This window comes from Cataglyphis hispanica, chromosome 8, assembly GCF_021464435.1.
Source record: "Cataglyphis hispanica isolate Lineage 1 chromosome 8, ULB_Chis1_1.0, whole genome shotgun sequence".
NCBI classification, from domain to species: Eukaryota; Metazoa; Arthropoda; class Insecta; order Hymenoptera; family Formicidae; genus Cataglyphis; species Cataglyphis hispanica.
In genome coordinates, this window is record NC_065961.1 from 1,993,388 (window position 1) to 2,018,142 (window position 24,755).

Here is a 24,755-nt window from a genome sequence, read left to right on the forward strand (position 1 = left end):
ATAATTTATCATAATTTTTTTAATCAAAATTTTAATTGATAATTTGGCTTTGTCTTAGTCAAAATAAAGTTATAAACGTCTAACAAACGATCGTAAAGTCACACGATCGTCAAAGAGCGTGAAACATTTACGCTCGTCTGCCGGCAACAATAATTGCTCGGCAAAAGAAGGAGTTTATCTCCTTATCAGCGCAAGATAAATTTTGCGCTTATTCGTCAGCAACAACAAATAGCCGGCTATGAAAGGAATGTATCTCTTTTTTTGACCTCTGGTTAGAGATTGATCCAGAAAGCCAGGAGCAACGAAAGATAGTTCCACCTGGCCTGAAAAATAGATATAGGCTATGCAAAATAGGGGGCTTATATTGATCAAAATGCTTAGCGAGAGACACATAAGGTACGATTGCGATACGCGAGTAGGACACACGGTTAGGGCACGCGGTTAGGGCACGCGATTAGGGCACGTAATTAGGACACACAGTTAGGGCACGCGATTATAGCGATATGTATTTCAAATCTCCTGGTTCAGCCAAGCAGAATTGTTAGGGTTATATATATATAAGACATTAAAAATCAGTTCTAGATTAGAGCTTTTAGATACATGTATTATTATTATTATTATATATATATATATATATATATATATATATATATATATATATAATAAAATACATGTGCAAATCAACATATCATCCTAAAAAATTTTATATTTTTTAATTATTATATTATATACGAAATTATACATGTATATAAATATAACGTAAAATGTGCGGATATTTAAAAACTTTGAGACAAATCAAATGGGTACCCTGATATCACTAAAAAATCGACAAATTTATTTATTTAAATGCTACAGAAAAATAGCTTAGAATTAATTACTTGAAATTATATCGATTTATCTTGCAAAGTATTTGAATTAAAATATTTTAAATTTTGCTGTTATTGGGTTCGATTCATCTCGAACATTTGATATCCGAAAATTATTTATACTCGCATTTAACAGATTTCTAGCTATAATAAAGATACATGTTTTATTATCCATAAATATAGTCATTCGTAACCACATTTTCATAAAAAAATTGTTATATTCATTCATTTTTCAATAAAGTTTCTTACTAATAGAAGAACATGTTTTCTCGCGTAATTTTCAATCTCGTGAAATGAAGATAAATGATAACTGTCATTAATTCATTACCGAAATCATTGTTATCGGGAGCAATCCGGAAGATGCGGAATTCGTTTCCTTCTCGCAGCGGCTTTAACGTTCAACGAATATTGCGTCATAAATTGTTGCTAAAAAGTCTTGTCTATTTTAAAAATTTCTAGTAATTTTTTTATTATACGCATATTTTGAATATTTTCATGTAATTCTATATAATAAATTATTTTGTATTAAATTTTAAATTATGTTTTGTAAGAGGCGATTTAATTGTAATTTGAAGGGAAATCATACTAGGTTATATTTTGTATTACATTTTGTATATTAAATTTATTTTGTATATTATAATTTTTTTTATATTAGAATAAAAATAAAAACAAAATAAAACCTATCGTGAGAAAGAGGAAAAAACCTATTCTCACATATTTTTCCTCCTCGATAGTATCTCCATCTTAACGCATTTGCCGAGTGAGAGGGTTTGAGTACTCTAATGAACATAAGAACTATGCCGGCGGTATACATATAACATTCTTGAATAAAGCAAGTTTGACCGATTAACGACATCATATATTCTGTTTCAATTATTAAAAGTATTTGAATTATTAGATTAATCAATGAAATATTTCGAGTAAGCATTTGATGATAAATCAGGGCAAAAAAATCTTGTGCGTTGAAGCCAAAATAGCGTCATAAATAGAGCGTAAACTTTATATTATTTATACATATTATTATTAATGTATTATATTTATATTAATCAAATTCTCTCAAAATCTATTTTTTATCGAACATATATTCATGGCAAATTGGATTTAATCGCTCAAATCTGCTTCACTTGAAAACGCTAATAATTACCGGTAGAGTCACCCATCGTCGGAGGAGAAGAGTCAGACTAAGAGAGATATCATAATTATTACATATTTATTATATCAATATTTTTAAATAATATAGAAGTAAAAGAGATAGTAATTTTCTCAGGTGTAATCGATCAAAGACGAGAGTGAAATCTCGAAAAATTGGGACATTTGATAATCTCTAAGTAGATAATGTCTTTTGGTCATCCTAGATAGATAAAGTCTTTCTCGGATAACAAACGTTTCTTGACTAGAGCGTACGCAAGGCAGTTTAATCGCCTAACGCGCTTACAGTCGCGTAAAGTTCTGCCGCGGACATGTAACGGGATGCAATTTCTCGTGAGGTACGCGAGTTTCTCTCCAACGTGCCATTCCTAAAGTTTCCGAGCTAGTACGCTACGATTTAATGTATCACGTCGTTATTTGAAGATTGTTACGCTAAGAAGATTGTTACTCCAAGATGACTCACTTCCATTGCCATTGCAGTTTTCATTCAAAGTCCTCCGCGAAGACTGTTACTATTACGCTATTCAGTAGTCGCAATGATTAGCATCCCTTGTCAAACTCGATGCATTGTTACGTCGTATTGTTGCATTCACGTCAAAATTAAAAACGAAAAATTGGTTTTTAATCAGGATGTAAAGACAGCAATGAAATATAATTTTTCTGAAATAATGAATTACTAAGAAAGGAGAAAGAATCATGAGATAATATATGTTGCAATTGATAATGCAATCCAAATTTATTACTTTGTTAATTTGTTATTTAATATTGTTATTGAAAACACTCATTTCCTAATAAATCAAGAGCATTATATTCTTTTTTGCACGCGTTAATTATATAGTGACATAATAATAAACAAATTGATTGTAGAACTAATTATGGAAGTGGCAATTATGAGTTGAATTATGGAAAATTATGAGGAATTCATTACATTTAAACAAAATAAGCGTAATTGCATTTATTGATATTTTTCATTTATGCTATTTTTTGATATTATTTACAACAAACTAGATAAATAAAAACCCTCATTATATTTCTCTCTGATGTTAATTTTGAACATTAGTATTTATTTTACATTTCATTATTATCCTCTTTTACACAAAGTAATTAACATAATTTATATTATAAAATGTTTTTGCAACAATAAATTATATTCTGAAAACATAAGTAACCAATTTCGAAATGACATTTTAGCAAAATCACTATAATTAAAAACGCAAAAGGTAAAATAGAATTTTATAATAAATTATGCATCTTTAATTTTCAATAAAAATAATTTATAATTGTAGCAATGCAACAAAAATGTGTTATCAAATATAAATAAAATTTTTTTTACATGTATGTGTGTGTGTGTGTGTGTATAAAATTCCAATTCATTGCTTTTATTATAAAAAATTTTATATAAAATTTTTCCTTTGATAAAAACATCCGAGTTAATTAGAGAATTCGCAATAGGAGCAGTGCAAACGGAGCTAAATCAACTCGCAATGTTTTTATCACTCGCCTGCGAGAAGGGACTCTTGGGTGTGGTCGTTCTATCCATTGCACTGTCAATGCTAAAACTTTGCAGATAGGTATCTATAGAATGCTTCCAACAACACCTAGGCCGCATTAGCGGAAGACCACGAAAGATCTACGAGCGCTCATGGAATGTTTGAGAGCAAATGAGTTATGTAGTTACACTTACAGAATATAATGCTCGCACGCGTGTGGTCATAATACGATATCGTAAAATTTATTGCATCTTGAAGCAAACTTACGTTACATTTTTTGACCTCTCACACAATCATAAAGTCATATAGAAAAAAATGTATTTTATTACTTAAACTATTATCTCAATTAAAAAAAAATTTATTATGTATTAGACAATGCTACATTTTATTTTTATTATTATATATATATATATATATATATATATATATATATATAATACGATGTAATTTCTTCTACTTCTATTCTACATAATTAAATAATACGATCATTCGTTAATTAAATTCATTGATTAGTGTTAATAAGTATGTTGTTTTCATTAATTTGCATTTTGTGAATTTCATAAATTAAATTTATTTGTCTTTATTTCTTATTAGAATTAAAACGCAAGAAAAGAAAGTGGGATTTGTGTAAAAAGAAAGAGGCTCATGAAACAACCACTATGTTTGGTTTCTCCTTTTTTATATAAAACAATAGTATACAGATATCTATAGTAAATTACATTCGTAATAATTCGTGTTTGACATTTTTTTACAGAAATATATAGATTAGTGAAGACGTGTATCTTTCGTTTCCTTGTCGTGATTTGGTCTAACATGATTCATCGCAATCGTTAAAACTCTAAGCAAAGTGTAAGCTCGGTCTGGATGCTGAATCACGTATTACGTATTATTTGTGATAAACGTTTCGGATTATGTGTTGCATCGATATATTTTCGTTTACTTTTCGTTCCGATTAATCAAAACTCGCTGATGATTAGCAATAAGAGCGTTATATAATCAAAAAATTAAATTTATATGCTGTAATTATATGTTTTAAAATTAAAATATAAAATAAACTTAACTTAAAATATTAACTTAGAACTTCAAAATAAGTTTCTCTAGAGATATGTCCGAAAATGCAAATAAGATATAACTGAAATATTCTTGCTGTTTAATTATTTACGAGAAGAATCGTTCAAGTATGTGAAATAATTAATACAGCTCTCCAGCTGTTCTTCTGTCAAAAAATAGATGTCAAAATTATCTCCGTATTACAGACCATCACATTGAAGAAAATTTATAATTATTAAAAATTTTTTTTTTTAATAATAAAATAGTTAAAACGTGCTATTAATTTATTTATTATAATAATTTCAATAATTATATCCAAAGTGTTTAGAGGTCAGTACTTTTTAAACAAAATGTTTTGGAACATATCTCTAGAGGAACTTATTCTTACTTATTTTTTAGAATCTAAAATTCATATTTTAAGTTAAGACGTTTAACATTGCAATCGTGATAAATTTGACAACGTCATTATTATATCGTGTGCATTTAAATATTAATAAAATATTATTTTAATTTTTATGCAAGACAAAAATAAATAAAAAATATTTAATAATTTTTACATTCCATAAAGATTAACTCTCTGTATGCATTATAATATATTTTTGTTGTCGGACACAGTTGTAATCTTTTATAATTCCATACATAAGTTAAAAAGCTTGTAAAACAGTAGTGCATTATGACGATTTTGCAGTAAGTGCGGTTCTGCACTGCCTCGATTTAAAGTTTAAATTATTCGTAATTCGCAATTCACTACCTAGAGGCAACTAAGGGCAACTAAAATACGCACCTGTTAGCAATTTCCTAGATTAAACTTCTACTTCAGTTTTAAACGGTGCAAATGCGAGTCAGAGGTATTTAGCGTCGAATTGTACGAAGCATTTAACAAGATGCAACGTGTTTCGCAAGTACTTTCGCTCCACTTAACATATTCTGCTGCTGGAACATTTTGTTTTTTCATGCTCATTACAATCACTTCGTAATATTTGCGCATTCAATTTTTATATCGATAAATTCTCGTTACTCTCGTTACTCTATCTTGCATTCGGATAGCGGTTGAATAGTTCAAGATGTCGAGAATGTACAAACATAACATAATTATTCTATTCATTTTTTTATTCGTAATTAGAATTTAGATTCGTGAAATATATACAACAAGTGAGCAGAGTGCTCTGATGACGAATAGTAAATAGATAGTGCAATTTTTATATTTTTTTGACAGTTTTTTAACAGCTCAAATATTTACATATATGTTACAGAATTTTTGCAAAATCAGCCTTTTTACAAAATGTCTTAATATTTTTTATAAAATATCGAATTTTTTGAAAACAAGAATTAAGATCGTTTTTCTTTTATCGAACTATAATTGAACGTTACATTTTATTACATTTTGTTTATAATCTTTTTAAAATTCTAAAATTAAGTATCTTAAAAAATGCCACGAATTAAGATTCTCTCGTAAAATTTCATTCATAATTAACTGAAAAATAAGGTTTTGTTACTAGCATTCTTGATGTCCTATTTCTAAAGATTAAGAGTTTCTAAACTGTGTATGTCTCGACATTTTATGAGAAAATTATTTCACACTGAAAAATGACATCCTATCTCTTATCAAATCGGTTTTATGAAATATGATTTATAACAATGCAGCAATTCGTATTCCGATGGAGTCGGTTTGCCGATCTCGTTGGATAAACGACGCACAACTTCTGATTTAATATCGTCCCTTATAGTTTCTTATTTCGCGCACGTTCGCGTTTGCAATTAAAGCTCATGGCTGAGCCATGAAAAGCGTAATCGTCGCGCGGATCTCTCGTCGTTCGCGGCAAGGATAACAAGTCGGTTGTCCCGAATGTGAATTCCGTTCGTTCTCTAGGCCACGTTCTCGGCCATTCATTGCTATTAAACGGTATAACTTTTTTATGTTGTGGTGTTCATCTATAAACCGCGGCGATGCGCGCGCGGAAAGATTTACGTCGCGTCGTTTTTATGCGCTATATATAAGAACGACATCTCATTCCGAAAAGATGTACAACAAATTTACGCTGCCAAAATATCTATCGACGTTTAAAAAACCTTTCGCCATCTCGATACCGCCATTTATTAACATATTACCTTCATTTTTTTATAACGTTTGAAACTAATTTCAACATTTCAAGATTGACGACGGACATGTATAAATAAGAAATTCCGTGATTGCTCGAAGATATATTGCTCGCTATTTTTGCCATAAAATTTTGGCTATTTCCCACCGACATACGCTTGTTGAAGAAACGAAAATTGCAAAATAACATTGCAACAAGTTGCGTTATTCTGCATGTGTCTTTGCCGAATTCTACTATAGAGATGCCTATAATATAGTGTAAAAAAACTATATAATTAAGTGTAGAAAAATTTTAAATATTATTTTTTGACTATCCGTTTGCAAGATATCTTTCGCATTGAAGATAAATGGTACGTGTTTTCATTTTTTTCATGCATGATTTATTTACTTCATTAACGTTCGCCAGCTGGAAGAGAATTAAAACAAAGCAATCCTTTGGCGCAATTAGCTCGCAAATTTACAGAGGAGCCGTGAATCAAAGCTACGATTAAGCACGTAAAAAGGCAAATAGCGTTCGTGCTCGCAAACACGCACGAAGCGCTCTATAAAATTATCGTATCGCCTCATTAAAAGTAGAGACGAAACTCGGACTTGGGAACGCTTCTTGCGATAACGAATTCTGGAGGATTGAATGGCAGAGAGACTCTCTCTCTCTCCCAACTTGCAACTGCAATTCCCTCGGCGCTAGTCACAAATACATGAGAGCTCCGCGCCGAAATCCCGGCGAATCTCGATTTTCTCGCATAGCGCTGTACATAACGAATGTGCTTCGAAAGACAAGCGGGGACGATTGTTCAATTATACATTCGCCCGAAATCGGACAAATCTGAGAGATTCGCGACAGTTTGTTTTGACTAATTGAGTTAAACAGTGCGCGACTCTCTAATTCCCGTTTCAAATCCTCGCGCGACAAAGTTGCTCCTAGAAACTAATCTGCGTTACGTGAGACTCGAAACGAAAGTGGTATAAGTCAAGCATAGCGCGATATACATAAATGACAAGACAAACTCATTGACGTTATTTTTTTTTCCTTTCAATCGCTCGGTGCAAAAATAAAATTTGCCAAAAATCGTTAATTACGTTATGAACACCACTTTCTGGTCCGATTCGAAATGACCCTGCGTACAATGTGCAAAAATGAAATAGACGTGTCGAGAATTTGGGATGTAAATGTGCGTTGGGGCAAAGAGTCCATCTCGATTCAGTGGTCAAATGTTATATGTAATTTAATAATTCGATGCGAAGAAACGTATGTGTCAAGATATTTATACACATTGCCTGCTTTACTTCTAATGTATTTACATTTTTATTTATGATTTACTTTAAACTCCCAAAATATTCGAGAGTTATTTTATGCATTACGGCTTATCAATCGGTTTATTGGATCGGCAAAATCGCGGTTATTACTCGACTATGCGTATTGTAACAAATGCTACCGCATGGCAAAATATTTTTCAAAAATTACATAATCCAAACCTTCCAGAGATAGTTAAAAAAAAATATACGAAATAATTTTTAATTTCCAGATTCTTTAATTAATTATATATTGAAATCAGCTTTACTTCTTTTAGCAAAGACCGCCAAAAGTGGTCATTCTATCAATTAATGTATCATTTAATTTGACAAGTATCTCAAGTAATGTTATAAATTTCATAATATAATTATTTTTCTAATAGGAGATGCATTTAATTTCAAGTAAATTTTCTCTTACAAAAACTTGATTTTTATTAAAAAATATAAATTTTTAAATTGATTTAAAAAAATCATAATTACAAAAAGTAATGATAATTTTGAAATATTTCACAAAGTCGATTGGTGATTAATAATCTTCTCATGAATTACGCAAGAATTACAATTTTTAGAAAAAATAACAACGAGAAATATTTCTTCAAATATAACTAATAAAATTAATATAAAATGGAAATGTATAAATTATGTAAAAAATATAAATCAAAAATATAAATTCTTTTAAAATCCTGAGATAATGTGAGTGAGCAAGAAGCTCCACTTCCAATCTCCTTATTAAAGCTCTTCATTGAAAAAGCTTCAGCTATTAGCGGAAAATTTGTAGAATCTTTAGGTGATGACCTCAAACAAGAATGTGTACCAATTAAACTTGCGTGAAATATATAATGCAAATAGTCGCGTTTTTCGTGTTTCGAGATACCGAGGCTAAAAATACACGAGAGAATTTAGGAATGATACGTCCACCACATGACGTTTTAGCTCTCGTCGTGTATCGATCCGTTCCGAACACCCGATCCATCGTCGATTTGTCAACCGATTTGAGTCTTACGAGGAATGCAGATGCATTCCTTTCGTTCTTTTTACAACGAGAAGATCGTCGTCAGGAATTTCGTCTATTAGGTCTCCGCTCCCACCTTACGAAAAACTCATACGCGTTATATCCTGCCGCTTGCACCAGCACTCGGCGATTTTCTGTAGCGTGATGGTTGCCGGCGCAAACGATCCGTTTAACGGTTTACCAGCGCGAGACGATATTGCACTGCTCGCTCTCAAAACGGCCACTCTCATCGCCGTTGCCGTCCCGTCAAATTTACATTGCGGTCGCTCAATCGACCGTTTATTAGCGTGGTGCCCAGGTCGCGAGTATTTCGGTGGCTTCTCCACTATCGTGTATCGTCGACGTCACACGGACGATCACTCTCGGACACGCGGTAGAGCATTAGATCGCATTAACTCGTCCTTTCCAAGGGACACCGGAGAATCGGCAGAACGGGGGGCATCATCAGCATCAGCAGCAGTAGCAGCGGTAACAAGGGAGCGATCGACGAACAGCGAGGACTAGCGGATTTCGTGGGTTGATTTCGCGCCTGGTGGCCGTTCATCACGTCGCTTGATATCGCCGCGCTGTTGGGCTCCGCCGAGGGACAGCTTATCGGTGCGGAGCTCATTGTGTCGCTGGCATTACCGCCCGCAGGATCCCGTGAGCAACGGCTAGCATGATGGGCCAGGCAGGCAGCGTAGGCGATCGCGTGCGGAATGTAGCTCTGGTCGATGCTGCCGGAGAACAGGATGCTTGCTAGGGGCCCAACGGCAAACACCGGCACGTCCTCGCCCCCGTGCGTCGCCCACGCCCTCGGCACACCCGCCGTCTGTAATTATATAGTCGTAAGGTGTGATTATTGTACCTAAATCGAAAGTCGGGGCAGATTGTACGAGATTTCCGGGGCGTATCTTCTACTTGCGGAAGACATAAGCTTAAAAATAGACTGTAATAGACGTCACGCGATGACTGATAAAAGTCGTGTTGATACTTAATAGATGGAAATGATGTATAACAACTTGGACAATCAATTACTAAATTAAAACAAATCATTTTTAATTTATTGAGAAAACGATATTTTTTTCTTGCGTAAAAGCATGGATATATAATAAATACAATAATATATATAATAAAACAAAACATTATATTAAATATTAATTAATTTATTTTAATATTTATATTATATTTATATTGATATTAAATTTATATTAAATTAAGATTACAGAAAAATGAGAAAAATGTGCGTGAAAATTTTTGAATTTTTATTTTAATGAGAGCAAAACATTCGTTAAAGACATAAACGCATCTATATATCTAAATGTGCGCAATAACTTGCGGGAAAAAATGTTGTCTTAAATGTCTTAAAGGAGTGTTAAAGACGTTCTTCTTTTCGCCCGGGAGTACTATTCCATAGATTGCTGGGTAGTGGAGCATTATTTTTTAATGAATCGAGCCTTTTATAACTGCAGATGTACCTACAGAATATGGCGATAATAAAACGGTAGTATTTTCTACTTATTATAGTATTTTACATTTATATTGAACCAAGTAATCTTTATAGCGAGAAATGTCACATTGATACATATAACTCGCGCATATAAAAGTAACACCTTTTAACTCGTAAATTAAAATAAAAAATCTACCAGAATCGTATATTAAAATCAATAAAGATCGTCCCATGGCGCGTAAATGATTGAAATTAAAAAAACAAATATATGACAAAAGCCTTTGATTAAATATCCCATTGTGCATGATTAGCAATTAAAAAAAAAAAAAAAACATACGAGAAAAGCCTTGATTAACTGTGTTTTTAAATTTTTTAAATCGTTTGTATAAGAAGAATTTTTTGAAATGAAGTTTTCATATTTAGTGTTTAAATAGATATTAAAAATTGTTTCCTCAACAGAAAATTTGTTTTTTGCATAATTTACAACACGAGTAATACACGATACGTAATAAATAGTTTAATTAAAAATAGTGTATCGCTAATTGAGATTCATCATCGCTTGCTGAATTAGATTATTCATCTACTTTAATTTAATTTTATATTTTCACTATATTTATAACGCTTTTATGTTTCTTTCACGCAGTTGTTTAGGAATAAGTAAAGACTGCGATAAATACTGTTTTTTTTTTCTCACCTCATCGAAACGCGTATTGCTTTAAAATTGTACCGCTTCTAACGGAAACGGCTCATTTAGAATTAAAGAAGGATAAAATTAAAACGAGAATAAAATTAAAATAGCCGTTTCGTGAGAGAGCACCGAGAGCTTCGACTACGCCATCGCAGATCTTTTTCGCATTTTATTTAACCTGCGGCTGGCTCCGTTGCGTGGGTCAAATGAGACACGCTGCTGCTGCAGCAGAATTCTCTCACAATATTTCCCTTTTCGTCGGGGACACCGTAAATCCTTGGCCGCGATCTCACTTCGACAATCGAATGAAAGGCCACGGTACGTCTCGTGGTGCGGTCGACCCGAAAGGAAGAAGTAGTTTGGCGCAATGAGGGTAGGAACGATGAGTTCTATGCCTTTAGGAGAGACCGAATGAAGAGAACGCGGTTAAAGTTGGTAGTGATAAAAAAATACACTATAACTTTTTCTTATTTATTTTCTCTCTACGAACTTATAAATACTCGAAGTACGCGAGCAAAATTTCTGTCAGTATATTTTAGTCAGGTATAGTCAAGTTTGATTAAAATCAATCTACAACTGCATCTATAAGCATTGCGAATAGAAAACTTTAGAATTAGCTTTACCTTCAGATCTCAGGTCAAATATTTAGTAAAATAAATTCAATATCTTTTTCTTTCTAAAAAGAATGAAAAAATATAGAAACAATGATAATATTGATAATATGATATTAATCAATGCAATAATTTTTAAAGTTTTTATATTTAGTTAAAATAACAATATAATAAATCATGATTTAAGTATATCATTATTTAATATATTATTTCTTTTTTGATATCGCGAAATTCAGCTGATTGGAAGCAAATTATTAAAAAAAAAAAATTGTTTAAATTTTATACTATATTTTATATTATATATGAAAAATGTTCACTAATAATAAATATAAATTCTACAAGTATCGTTAGGTCTCTCGATATTTTTCGACAAGAAGACTCTCGCAAAGAAATGCACTACACTCACTGAATTTTCAAGAGAATAGCGTAGAGTCAAGTTATGTTGCCTATTTATAGTTACTACTTGTAAAGATATAAATACATGGGTATATAAAACACAAATAACACAGATATAAAAATAAAAAAAGCGACTTTCTCTCTCCCTTCTTTTCTCTCTCTCTCTCTCTCTTTGCCAAGAGAATCTTTTCCGCGAGATAGTTGCAAGGCAATAATACTAAAACACGGCGAATAGTCGTGTTCCAAATAAGCAAATAAAAATCCCGCCCACGTCCTTGTATCCCCCCCGAATGTTGCCGTTCTGGCGCGTTCGCCACGCATCCCCCTGAGAGAGATCCCGCCAGCGGCAATGATTGCGTAAGGCAACATCCTTACGTAGGTTACATCGGGACAAGACGTAACTGGGAGATGGTGTCTTAAGGAATTACAATCCCCGTCGGAGAGGAGCGTTAAATATCGTAAGAGGTTAGCGTTATCTCCCATCGTGGTATATCGTAAGCTCGGTGTTTCTGTCGGATAACACGAAAGCTCGAGATATCGCGAGAAGCGAGACGTTCCTCGTGCAACTTTATTTCCGGCAACAAAATCTACGGATACCAAATGCTCATTCATATACTGAAACAAACAAGAGAAAATCATAGATATAAATCAAGATATAAAAGCAATAATAATGATAGTCGTTGGACTTATTCTCACGGAACGTTTAATGTCACGGTAAATTATTACTGGTTCCTTATTTGCCATTATCTCGCACGTATTTATTTTATTCACATACAAAAGAAGGGGGCAATATACACACACATGCCTACGAGTTAGCTTTATAGGAAATTTTTACGGCTTAGATTAGATTTAGATTTTTGATATCGATTATTTTTGCTTTTTTGAGGATATAAACACTAATTTAATAATAATACAAACCAGGGTGTATAAAATTTATAACTTTTATATTTTTCGAAAAAAAAAAATGTTCAAATAATGTTCTTCAGAATCTTACATTTCCGTTTTATCTTACGTTTCTTTTCTTTATCACAAGATGAGGATCACATCTTGAATGTTGGTAAAAAAGATAAAAAATAAGAAAGCAAAAATTCCCATCAATATACGTGAAGAAGTTTGCTTTAAGATATCTGCAAAAGACGAATATTTCATACAGAATCGAGCAAAGTCGGCGACGCGCAATCGAACAGATTTGTATTATTTTCAAGGATACATAATAATATAATGCGAGGGAGAAAAAAATGCGAACTGGCAAATTATTGAAGCTGAAGCTGAATTCTCATTAATTTGCGCGAATGGAAAAAATCGACTAAATAACTCGATATCAGCTCGGCACGATATTTAATTCGTCCCGGATATCTCAAGCATCAACTCCTAGCATGTAATTGCGAACATAAATCATCGAGGTGGGTAATAACGTGCTTTATCTGTTTTTTTATTGTACCATGTCGGTACATATAAAATGTTCCATTGAAATTTTTCAAGAGCTCTTGTAAAGTAAATATATTCTGATTTACACTGCACATAGTGCACATTATTGCCCCGGAATTAGAGTAGATACGTCGCATTGATCTTTTGCAAATCTTTCGAAATCTTTTTCGTCGATAAAAATATATCGAGTCGTTAATTCTGCCGATTTTGGAGCATCTCACGAATTATATTAAATTGCTTGACTTTTTGCTTCTTTGATCAAATTTCTTTGGCTCTCAAATTAGAACAAATTTCACACATACACAAATTAAACTCTTACAAATATTATTATTACGATTAAACTATCTTATATGTTCTCTCATTTAAAATTGTTTTGTCATCAATTCGTTTAAGTAAAGTTTACAGAAATAAACAGTGATGTCGAGCTATTTAGTATATTCTCGAGATAAACAATTTCAATTTAAAATTAGGTCGCTGTTTACCATCGTCGCGTGTATGTTTATCATGTTTACTTCATATTGTGGTCATGAGATTCGCTGCTAATACCACTCCGTAGATCCAGATTTATGGGCTTTAACGCATATCTGACATTCACCGTGTAAATCACATTCTCGTAAAATGAAAGCAATCTCCCAATCTAAAATACGGTCGGTTCTTGTTTCGCGAGATATCGATTTATGCGAGATAGAATTTGCCTTTACATAATAGTTCGGTGAAATGCAACCGAATGGGAGACAGGAGCTGTCGTAGCAGTATTATACGATATAACCCTAAGCATCTCTCTAGTCCAAACTACGAATCGAATTCTTACATTACGTAACAACTGTAAGAACAATTCGGCAAGGCAAGCAGTTTATAGAAACTTATTTCCCAAATACGATACACGTAAAATTACGTGTTGCAGCACAATTTTCAATAAAATTTGGCAACCTAATTTAGGCCATTTTTGATATTTTCAAAACTTTTTCCGTCATAAAAATATATAATTCTTGGAGCTTTTGTAATGCCTGAGTATTACAACTACCGAGCTTCAATTTCACATAAAGGGACGAAATATCCTGCGCTCCACACTTGTAATCTATATATCTATAACGATGGTAGGTGGGAGAACCGAGAGGAAGGTCGACGTAATTTATCGTCCTAAGCCATCCAGATTTTAATCAGTTTCTTCCCCGGCCACTTACCGCTTATGACGATTCACTCTGACGGAACATTTCGAGAAATTGAATAAAATCATGCTCCAGAGCCACCACCACAGATGATATTCTTATAACTTCAGAATTTTCTCTATGCATTTCGAGCACCGTGACCGAGAAGATTACGCGAATTGTTACTTTGTGATCCCGATGAGACGGATTTTTAATATCACGGATATTATAATAATAGATAATAAACTTGCATGTGTGTACAAAAAAATATATAAGAAATGTATGATACGTTTAATTACAAATACTTTGATAATGTTAATAAAAAAAATAAAAATCCATTCCAAATATCTTGATAATTAAATTTTTAGCAAAATTATTACAAATTAAATTAAGAAATAAGATTTAGCAATTTATTCATAATTTTTTTTATCTACTAATGTTAAATATCTGTAAAATAAAGTCCACTATGAAAAAGGGAATTTGTGCTTTTGACATATTTTGTACATTTCGTATTATATGTCACATGATATATTCTATTAATCAAGATTAATTTATATTAATCTTGTAGTGATGCATATGGCATATTATGTTTAAGTATATGTAAAGTACCATAATTATATACAGCGCGCATAGGGTTTGCGCGTTAAATTTATTTGAATCCATATGTCGGAGACTAAATTATCGCACATACGTGTTCAGCGTGATAATGTAAAGCGATGCGCGAATAAAAGCACCGAATCTACCCCGCGTTTCGCGATGTAACTCATTGTCAGTGATGTCAAATGATATCCGTAGTATAAATATACCTCTGCCACTCGGACAGATTGTAAATACAAAATGGAATAAAACTATATGCTTGAAATTGCGGATAGCTGTTAAAATACGCGGCGAAATATTTTCGTTTACAGATTAATATAAATTTAAATCTTTATGTAAATATGTGATGTACGAAAATACTTGCGCAGAACACGTCTGCGTGACATGGTACAATCGAAAGAATAAATACAAATCCGCATAAAGCTATTTTCAGTGAAAAAGATTAAATCAATAACGATGGGAATGTGCAGGTAGAATTGTCAGGTATAGACATAAATATGGATAAAAAATATATGTTCAAGTTAGAAATAAAATAGAGCACTTAAAAATAAATAAACCAAATGGCATATTAATTTTTTTTCGTAAAAACGTCCCGTATTTCGCTTGCACAATTTCTCTTCATAGATTATTCATTTCATTTAAATTTTGCATTCGAAAAAGTTATATATATATATATATATATATATATATATATATCTTTACACATTTTCTATATATCTTTTAAAATTCATGTTATAAATTAAATTTAACTGAAATACCCTACAATGTATACTCTGTCTTTTAATTTTACGATGAGATTAAAAATTGCCAGCGCACCATCTAACCGCGGTATTTTAGGATCCTCGAGGGAATCGATGGTACGGAGCAGTCGGAAGTGTTTGGTGGAATATTTCACGATCGTACAGCGATAGTACGTGATGGATTTTCGAGCGCGGCCTCGATTTTGCCACTCGATCATTCTCCGATCCAATAAACACTGGCGTACTACCTTCCTTCCGCGCGTACGGAAATGAGAATGGACCTCCCTTACCTGAATGGAATCCTTGCCAGCCTCCCGCAGGATAGTCCGCGGCTGTGTGTATCCCGGGCCGTTGCTGTACAGCAACGTTGTATAGGGCTGTCCGTCAATGTCCGACAACTTGCTGTCAGAACCTGAGGGAAAAAAGAGAGAAAAGAAATTAATCGGGTTATGATTTTATTGTCAGCGACGAATTGTTCCGACAAATATACGGTTTGATGGGAAAGAGCGACGAGTCTAAATTTATCAATCGACATTTAATTGATTTATCGATTTATAAATGTATATTATATCGGAACATTTTGATGGTTTAATTAAATTTCACGTTGGAGAAAGTTCGAGTGTTTTTCTGCTTATAAAGAAAATCAAATTGCGTTAAGGATGCGGCACGATAATCTCTTGGCGACTATGACACTTTCAGGCACTTGGCTTCCTCTCTCGCGACGAAGTAAACTTCATTAGAGAAGTTTCTCGCAACGCGTTTACCTTATTATCGCTAACATATTATGGATCCTATCCTTCTATATGACGCGTTCCATATGATCTGCTAAAAATAAATGGATTTTTTTAACGTCAGCAGAATATCAGGGCAGATAAAAAAAAGAGAAAGCAAAGAGAGAAGAAGATATAGAGAGAAAGAGACTATGAGGTGAAGGGATGAGTCGAGAGACTCCGGGCATGCCCGCCGGTAAATATGTTTTATTCAAGGTGCTCTTTCTTCCTCTCTGTAAGAGAGCTACCTTCAAAAAATAGACCACCACCGCCACAACCATTTCAGGTCTGTCTGTCGTTTAACAATGTATAATTCAACCGTTTATTTGCGCGGCGTTTCACTCTAATCGAGACGGTCGCTGCCGCTTCTCTTTAAACTTGCCCTCGTATTTTACGCCCGATAGACCGAAATACACCTCCTTGTTTCTTCGAGTAATTGCACGCTTGTTGCCGCTGCACGTCATGATTCTTGACTGATGCGCATACACCTACCATTTTGCGTACCGTTTAATATCCTCCATAATCAGAAATAACTCTGCGAACGAAGGAAATTATTCATCTGTCAATCTATTTGTTAATTTTGTGTAAGCATTTAAACAAGATGATTGTATTTACTATTACAATATCTGCAAAGATAATATTTAAAAAGTATACATCACAAAAGAAGAGTATTTTACAAAATTTGATTTTAAACCACGCAACAGAAATCTAATTTTTAATTTATAAAGATAAAAGTGGATCTGGGAAATTCTTATAATTAGGATCTTGAATATTTAATTTTGCTCTAACATCGATTCAAGTAGCTCGTTGACCCTTGAATTATGCGTGAGAAGAAAAGATGACCCTCGTTACAGTAAACAACGGTGCATTCCACCAGTGCTAAGCACTTCACGGCGGGTAGGTTGTAACACTTTAATTACCCATCTGTAACGTCCGACCTGACATGTAATGCCCGACGTCAGGATAGCAAAATGCGCCGCTACTTTAGTCCGCCCTGACAGCGCGTCCGGAACGAGATGAAGCTTTGCGTTCCTTTCGGGCTACAACTCGCGAATTATATTGGAAGGGGGAGATATAGGATCACGAAGTCGGCAAAGTAATATCCCGTAGTCTACCTCTAGAGACCTGGTATGGTAAACTCGGACCGGGATAAGTGGGTGTACGTGCAAGCGTGACTTCAAGATGCGCCAAACGATTTCGTCGATACAGATAAGTCCCGCAAAGTTCTCGTGGCAGCAGGCGAAGAACACATGATGTAGAATGGCTATTGCGTAAATAAAAACGAACTGTATTTATCGAATCGATACGCAACGCACTCGCAAAATCGACGTTTATTTATGCAAGACTGTTTGATGAAACAGTTAAGTTAACAAAACAGTTTTGTTACGTCCGTAACAAGTCCGTGCTTATCTCAGCGTGATGCTACGTATTTTAAGTAAACAAAGTAAAATATTTACGTGTATTAATCAATGCGTTGTCTTTATCAATTTTAAAATAATATGCTACAATTTATGTACAATTTATACTTAACATGATCAAAATAGACAGAGAATAGCATATTCTGTCTGAGAAAAAAGGAAGCGTAAGTAAATTTTTCGCGCAAAAAAAATCTTCAACCGCAAATTAATCAAACTTGAAAAAAACCTCAGACTCAAAGTCGTTTTATTTAAACGTTTAATAAAAAATAGCAACAAGACATGATATCGCAATGGAGTTTTGCTCGATGAAAAATATATCTTTATTCGGCTCGTTTACATGGCAAGTACTCTCGGTACTTGAGAATCCTATGAATAATGAGCTTCATATTCGACATCATGTTACATAAAGTTACGTGATGTAAAGTTAAAGACGACGGCTATGAAATGCACGCTCGTCAAGCGTAATAGCGTATGACGAGCAATCAAGAATAAACTTTTTATCAGATGAAGAAATATCGGGCGCATCGCGATCCATCAACTATGCCTAGCGATATCGAATCGCGGTTTTAGGCCACGCTGTTACGGTAATGCCTTATGCAATATAGCTGAGCCGATTATGCGACGATATTGTGCCATTAAGTATTAATTAGTCCCCTGAAGTATTATGCTATCGTAGAGGGCTATTCCAAAGTAAATTCAAGCCCGAGAGGTGATGGATCGTACGAACTAAATTGCACGTCGATAATAGCGGTGTTACGGCACGATATTCGGCACAAAAAAAAAAGAGAAACGTATTTGTGTATAATAATATACTCGATTCAATCTAATTCAGTAAGTAGAGCTTCAGAAATATGAAATGTATAATGATAAATGAACTTCTAATGCAGATGAAGAAGAATTTGTCATCAAAACTGTATTTTGTAATTATGTTTAAACACTTAATTAAAATAAGAATAACTCGGTGCAGACATATGTAAAAAATATTGTAAAATACTATTGTATATATATTTATAATAAAGATAATATATTCGCGTTATCAATATAATAAATCTTTAATGTATGTATATCATTTAATACATTATTGTTTACACTGAATTATCATTATTTTAATTGTTTGTTTAAGCCCATCAATAAAAAAAGTCTAATTTCATGCGAATAATAAATTCTTTATATGGTTTATTTAAATAAGGAAGTATATCAATAAATAATAATGGGCGAAATCGAATTAATTTAGCTTTTCTATAAATTGCAAATCGTTCATAATCCGATCGCGTTCGTAAGAAATATTTTACTCTCGTTTCGCAGCAAAGAAATGAATGCGCCATATCTTAGCTAAGCAGTCTGCATTTATAAAAATGTCTATAACGAACGTTACACAAGAAATCAAGTGCCCGATAGGAATCTCTATTCACGTTCAATTCACGTGATCACGTAAAAGCGGGCGGCGATATCGCCGAGTCTCATATAATTCACACATAAAAGAATTCTCATAGCCCTCCCCCTCCCCTCACCCCGCCGCCACCATCGCCGACGTAAAAGGAGATCCACTGTGTAATTTAACTTCACTCTGAAATAACCATATGCACCTTCGTGAGCGGCCGCTATCGCATAACTTTCCGCAACTCTGATATGCTTCCGTGATCTTATATATTTCTGAGTTAATAGATCATGCCTATCCCGCGTGGCGTGCCGCGAACCTCCCGTCGTCCTGGCACGATAGATCCGACAGGACATAGCCGAGTTGATTTACGAACATTTCGCGAATTCCAATGAAGGACCTCCCAACATATTCCCGTTCCGATTCGATTAATTCCGATTATAAGCACATTTCACAATTTTGCTGATAAACAAAAGTGCGAGAATTATTAAACTATCAATCATTTTTTAATTATTATTTCTCCAGATTTAATAAGTTTTCAGATATATTTAAGACAATTATTGGAGAATTTAAAAAAATTTATAGCCAAACACACACACACACACACAAACGGGATTCTCAGATTTGGAGTTTAATAAAAATTCCCCTCCTTATACTTTAATAAATGATATTTTAAATTCTAATAAATAATTTTAAATTCTAAGAACTAAGATCATGCTCTCGAGATATTCCTTTCGTGGAAATAAAAACATTTCTCTAAATGAATATCGTTAAATTTTTGAAAATTTCGACATGCAATTCAAATTCCCGGTTAATTTCGTCCAACAAATATCGCATGCCGATCGTATCGCTCGTCAAGCAACGCGATATATAATGTTCCATTTCAATGTCCTGCGTGTCGATGTGGGCCTGACGTGCCGGGCGACTAATTCGAAGTATTCCAAGAAGTTCACGATTCGCTTAACTGAATTCCGTGCCATTTAGAGTAACGCGCGTTACTCCGTTCTCGCAAAAAAAAAAAAACGTCACGCTATTTCCTCGCACCCTACTGAATTTATGGTGATAAATTGTCGCGATAAAGATAAACGCACTCCCCGGATTGCCGGCCGTTGCTCTTCGGTCTGACCCATTTCTCCAAAGGAATACCAGCAGTCAATGGCCGATTGGCATAAGAAAGAAGCACTCTTCCGCTCGAGGTGGCAAGCGAGCCACCTCGTAGCTCTTAGCGAATTAATCGCGGCACAAGTTTCATCTGCTTTCGAGTAAATCTACCCCCGCAGTTTCATTTGCGCAACATTTTTCTAAATATAATGAATTTATAATCACGCAAATGCAAACATTATAAAAAGAATCGCATCATTATTGCGGCCAAGTTTGAAAGACAGATTGGACCATTTCAAATTTAATTTTTCTTTTTTTTTATGATAAAAATGTATTGAGAGATCGATCTGCGAAAACACGAAGATAATTCTCACATGAAATAACATGAGAAAAATTTTAGCGATTTATTAATAAACTATCAACGGAATGGGAATATTATTTTAGATTGTTTTTGTTTTTAACATCTCCTTTGTCTATAACAATTATGTAATAGCTAGATTTGAGTTATAAGTACATACACATTTCCATTTTGATTAATAATATTATTTATAATGGGGAACAATATAGAGAACATTATGGCTCTTATCATAATTATGTACCGTGCTGGGTGCACAGTCAGTTGTAATCAGTCAAATGTTATTCTAAGATCGTTAACCGAGCGCAGCTGACGCTGCTGTACTGCCTTTTGCTTTCATGTTGTTTTTGTGTTTTTGTACTCGTGATTTTCAATGACTGCATGGCAAGGCAGACCGTAAATAAATTCACCTTTATATACTTTATGTGCTCATTAGAAGCTTCACGATACTCTCCGTGAAAGCATTAAGATGTTAACTATTTCGCCAAGAGCTCTGCGAAGAAAATACTTCAACCGTTGTTTGCATTTTCGTGCAAATTGCACGCTTGCATGTTTATTTCGATGTCTTTGCGATTTTTTTTTAACAAGACTGAAAATTGGAAAGAAACATATTTTTATGTACTTTTTTAAATCTTACTTTTTTCTCTTTACTCTCATTTCACATAATAAATTTCAAAATAACATATCTAGAATCTTTTATATTCTCAGATCTAAGAGCAATTAAGATTTCAAAAGGTTTTCAGTTTCGCGCTTTTAAAAATTTTGCGCGTCGCTGATTACATCATCTTTTCATACATAAAAGTATATCTTTAACATTTTATTTATTCTCATACGTTATCAAGAACTTTATTTATTAAAAGACTTAAGAGTAACGTTCATAAAGGATTCAATGGAATAATTGGCTCCGTTTTTGTGTTTTATGATACTTATTAAGTTTTAATGAGAATACTTTTAATGCAACGCCAGCTGCAATGCATAGATTGGAGTTGCGAACATCTTTGGGCAAATGTACGCAACACGTGTTCAAACATGCGGATTAAAGGGCAGACGGATTACAAGCTTCGTTAAAAAATCATACGGAAATTACTGCGGTCAAACATCGCGCTGCAAATCATTAATGCGAATACACGGATTCTGTATCGCTGAAAAGATGAGCAGGTGAAAGGAATGACTTTAAACGCGAGATACCTGTATTGTATGCAGCTATTCTCTCGTATCATATTTTTAATTAAATTTATACGATATTTTAAATTGAATTTGAATAAAATATAATTCCCGTGCGCTTTTTCGTTCTGAAAAGTTGTAGTTTAATTGATCGATGTGTGCAAAGATAAGATCATAAATCTTTTTCCGAGATATTCTATAGGATTCACCAGCAGGAAGAAATGCAGCATCATATGGCCATCTTCTCTGTAGGGGACTCTAAAACCGGTGATACATACGCAAGTGGCGATGCTTTTGTTGAACTTCGGATGACCCTACTCGTTTCATTCAAACCGCATTGGAGACATCTCAAGCTTATACTTTCTCACGAGGTGGCTTGACAATAACGTCTTTCAATATAAAAGATTTTCTTTAGATATAAAAATAAAATATATAAAATATTAGGATAAATTAATTTATTTTATCATAATATTAATTTGACGATGGAGAGATATACATCAGAATTTTAAAATTATTCCATTTTTGTTTCATTAATTTTAGGCAAATTAAACAAGATAATTATATGCTATTAGACAAATCCTAGCAAAATGTAATTATAAAACTTACAATCTCTCTATCGCTTTAAAAAAAATCATTAAAAAGTGGAAATAAAAAAATTTCATTTAAATATTACCAAAAAATAGTTGACATATTGCATCTATATCGATTCTATGATTGAAAAATTATTGCGTTGTCTCAATTATACCATTTTCGCGATTTTACATATATCTATATATTCTTTTATCTAAAAAATATTTATGTCATTATAAACGTTAATTTTACAATTTTGTAAGAAATATGAGTAATTAATCTTATATAGTTTTCTTCGGATAAATTAATATAGAGAGCTACAAATAATTTCGGTGTGTCCCAATTTGAATGAGAATTGCTTCGCTTGCAGGAATGAAAAGCGAGTAACTAAAAATGTTCTTGCTCCATTTGATGTCTCACATAAACGAGCTTAACCATCTCACCGAGCGCGGATACGCTGCGGGCAAGTTTTGCAAGTCTCTAAGAACTCGGCTTTATTTCCTGTTTCTGAATACATTGGGCACATCAGCCACTCTTCCGCCGAGCACCTCATCTGTCTGATTACTTGCTTGACTGCAATTCTTATTCAACTTGAACAGTGTTTTCTACGCGATTATTCAGTAAAATCAAAAATGCTGTGTGAAAATGCTGCGCGCACAAAATATTTAAAAAATTATAAATGAGTTTATATATATATCAAAAGTAGACGATTGTGCTATTGTGTATTCCTGACAAATAAAAAAAAGTTAGATAAAGGTACGTCATAAAACATGACACGATATTTGTTTTAGATATTTGTTACAGAAGATAGCCAGAGAGCATTTTTTCTATCTGACAGATTCTATAAAAACATATGAGAAAAAAATGTATAATCGTTGCATCAATCAATTAAATTTAGTCCCAATTTTCTAAAACAAAAAACCGAATAGAAATTATTTAATTTAAATTTAGTTTGAAATGTTACATGTGCAAAAAAGAGAAAGAGAAAGAGAAAAAGAGAGAGAGAGAGAGAGAGAGAGAGAGAGAGAGAGAAGAATAATTGCAAACAATACAGAATATTTCATATCTAAAACCATTTCTTTTAGTCTGCGGGTTTTTTCAAAATTGATGTATTCACCTTTTTAATTTTTTCATGTGAGAACCGATCATGACATTTTAAATGCTCAATTAAAATTTCTAAATTTCTGTGATTTAACTTATTTGATTACACAATTACTGATTTTGGATCTAATTTTATGACTTTATGCAAAACCGTAGGATTAAATCTGCACAACTTTTCCTCAGAGAGAAGATTTATAAGTAAATTAAAGTGAGATATTAAGAAGGAGACCTTTCTTCCCCTAACCACACTCCGTTTCGTTATGTCTCGGATTTTGTAATGCTGTGAATGATAAATGATAAATCGATGGAAATCAAGTCATTCCGTGATCATGAATTCGGTTGGTATCGGATAATTGCGAGTCTGTATTTTATCACAATTTTGAATTTATTTAAAGTCTTTCTGAATAAAAAAAAAAATATTAAAAATTTAAATTAAATTGACTAATAAAATTATTTTATCAGATATTTTTGCGATTAATTAAATATGAACTTTTCACAGATAGATTTAGTATAGATTAAATATAATATCAATATATGCATATAGAGTCCAATTACTTAAATAAAGAGTTTCTGTGCACGCGATATTTTTAACATACAAGTATATGATATAATATAATCAAAGGATATAAAAACATTTGAACATTATTTTTTCCAAATTTATCAATTTTCACTGAATTGTATTTTTATCCAAAAATATAATAATGGTTTTCGTTTCTAAATATGTTTTTCTCACTATTGATGAATAAAATTGTCAAATTTTTCAACAGAACGAACACGTACGCCATTTCGATGACAAGAGTGGACGCGTTTCAATTATTCGGCGAAATTGTTGATATTGTAGATCGGAATGTTGCGCTTGTTTGCGTGCAGAAAATTGGCCAGTTAAAAGTATCAGTCTTTATA

At 33.1% G+C, this 24,755-nt stretch overlaps 1 protein-coding gene across 1 annotated transcript in view; it reads right to left on the reverse strand.

Annotated features, from left to right (window-relative positions):
• Positions 1-8,375: 8,375 nt before the first annotated feature.
• Positions 8,376-24,755, reverse strand: part of LOC126851402 (alkaline phosphatase-like) — a 151,613-nt gene continuing 135,233 nt past the window's right edge. Inside the window, exons 8-9 of the mRNA XM_050595338.1 lie at positions 16,286-16,407; positions 8,376-9,769 (exon numbers count right to left, since the gene is read on the reverse strand). Of these exons, the coding sequence (XP_050451295.1) occupies positions 9,350-9,769; positions 16,286-16,407 (542 nt within the window). The 3' untranslated portion in view covers positions 8,376-9,349. The remainder of the gene's footprint in view (positions 9,770-16,285; positions 16,408-24,755) is intronic.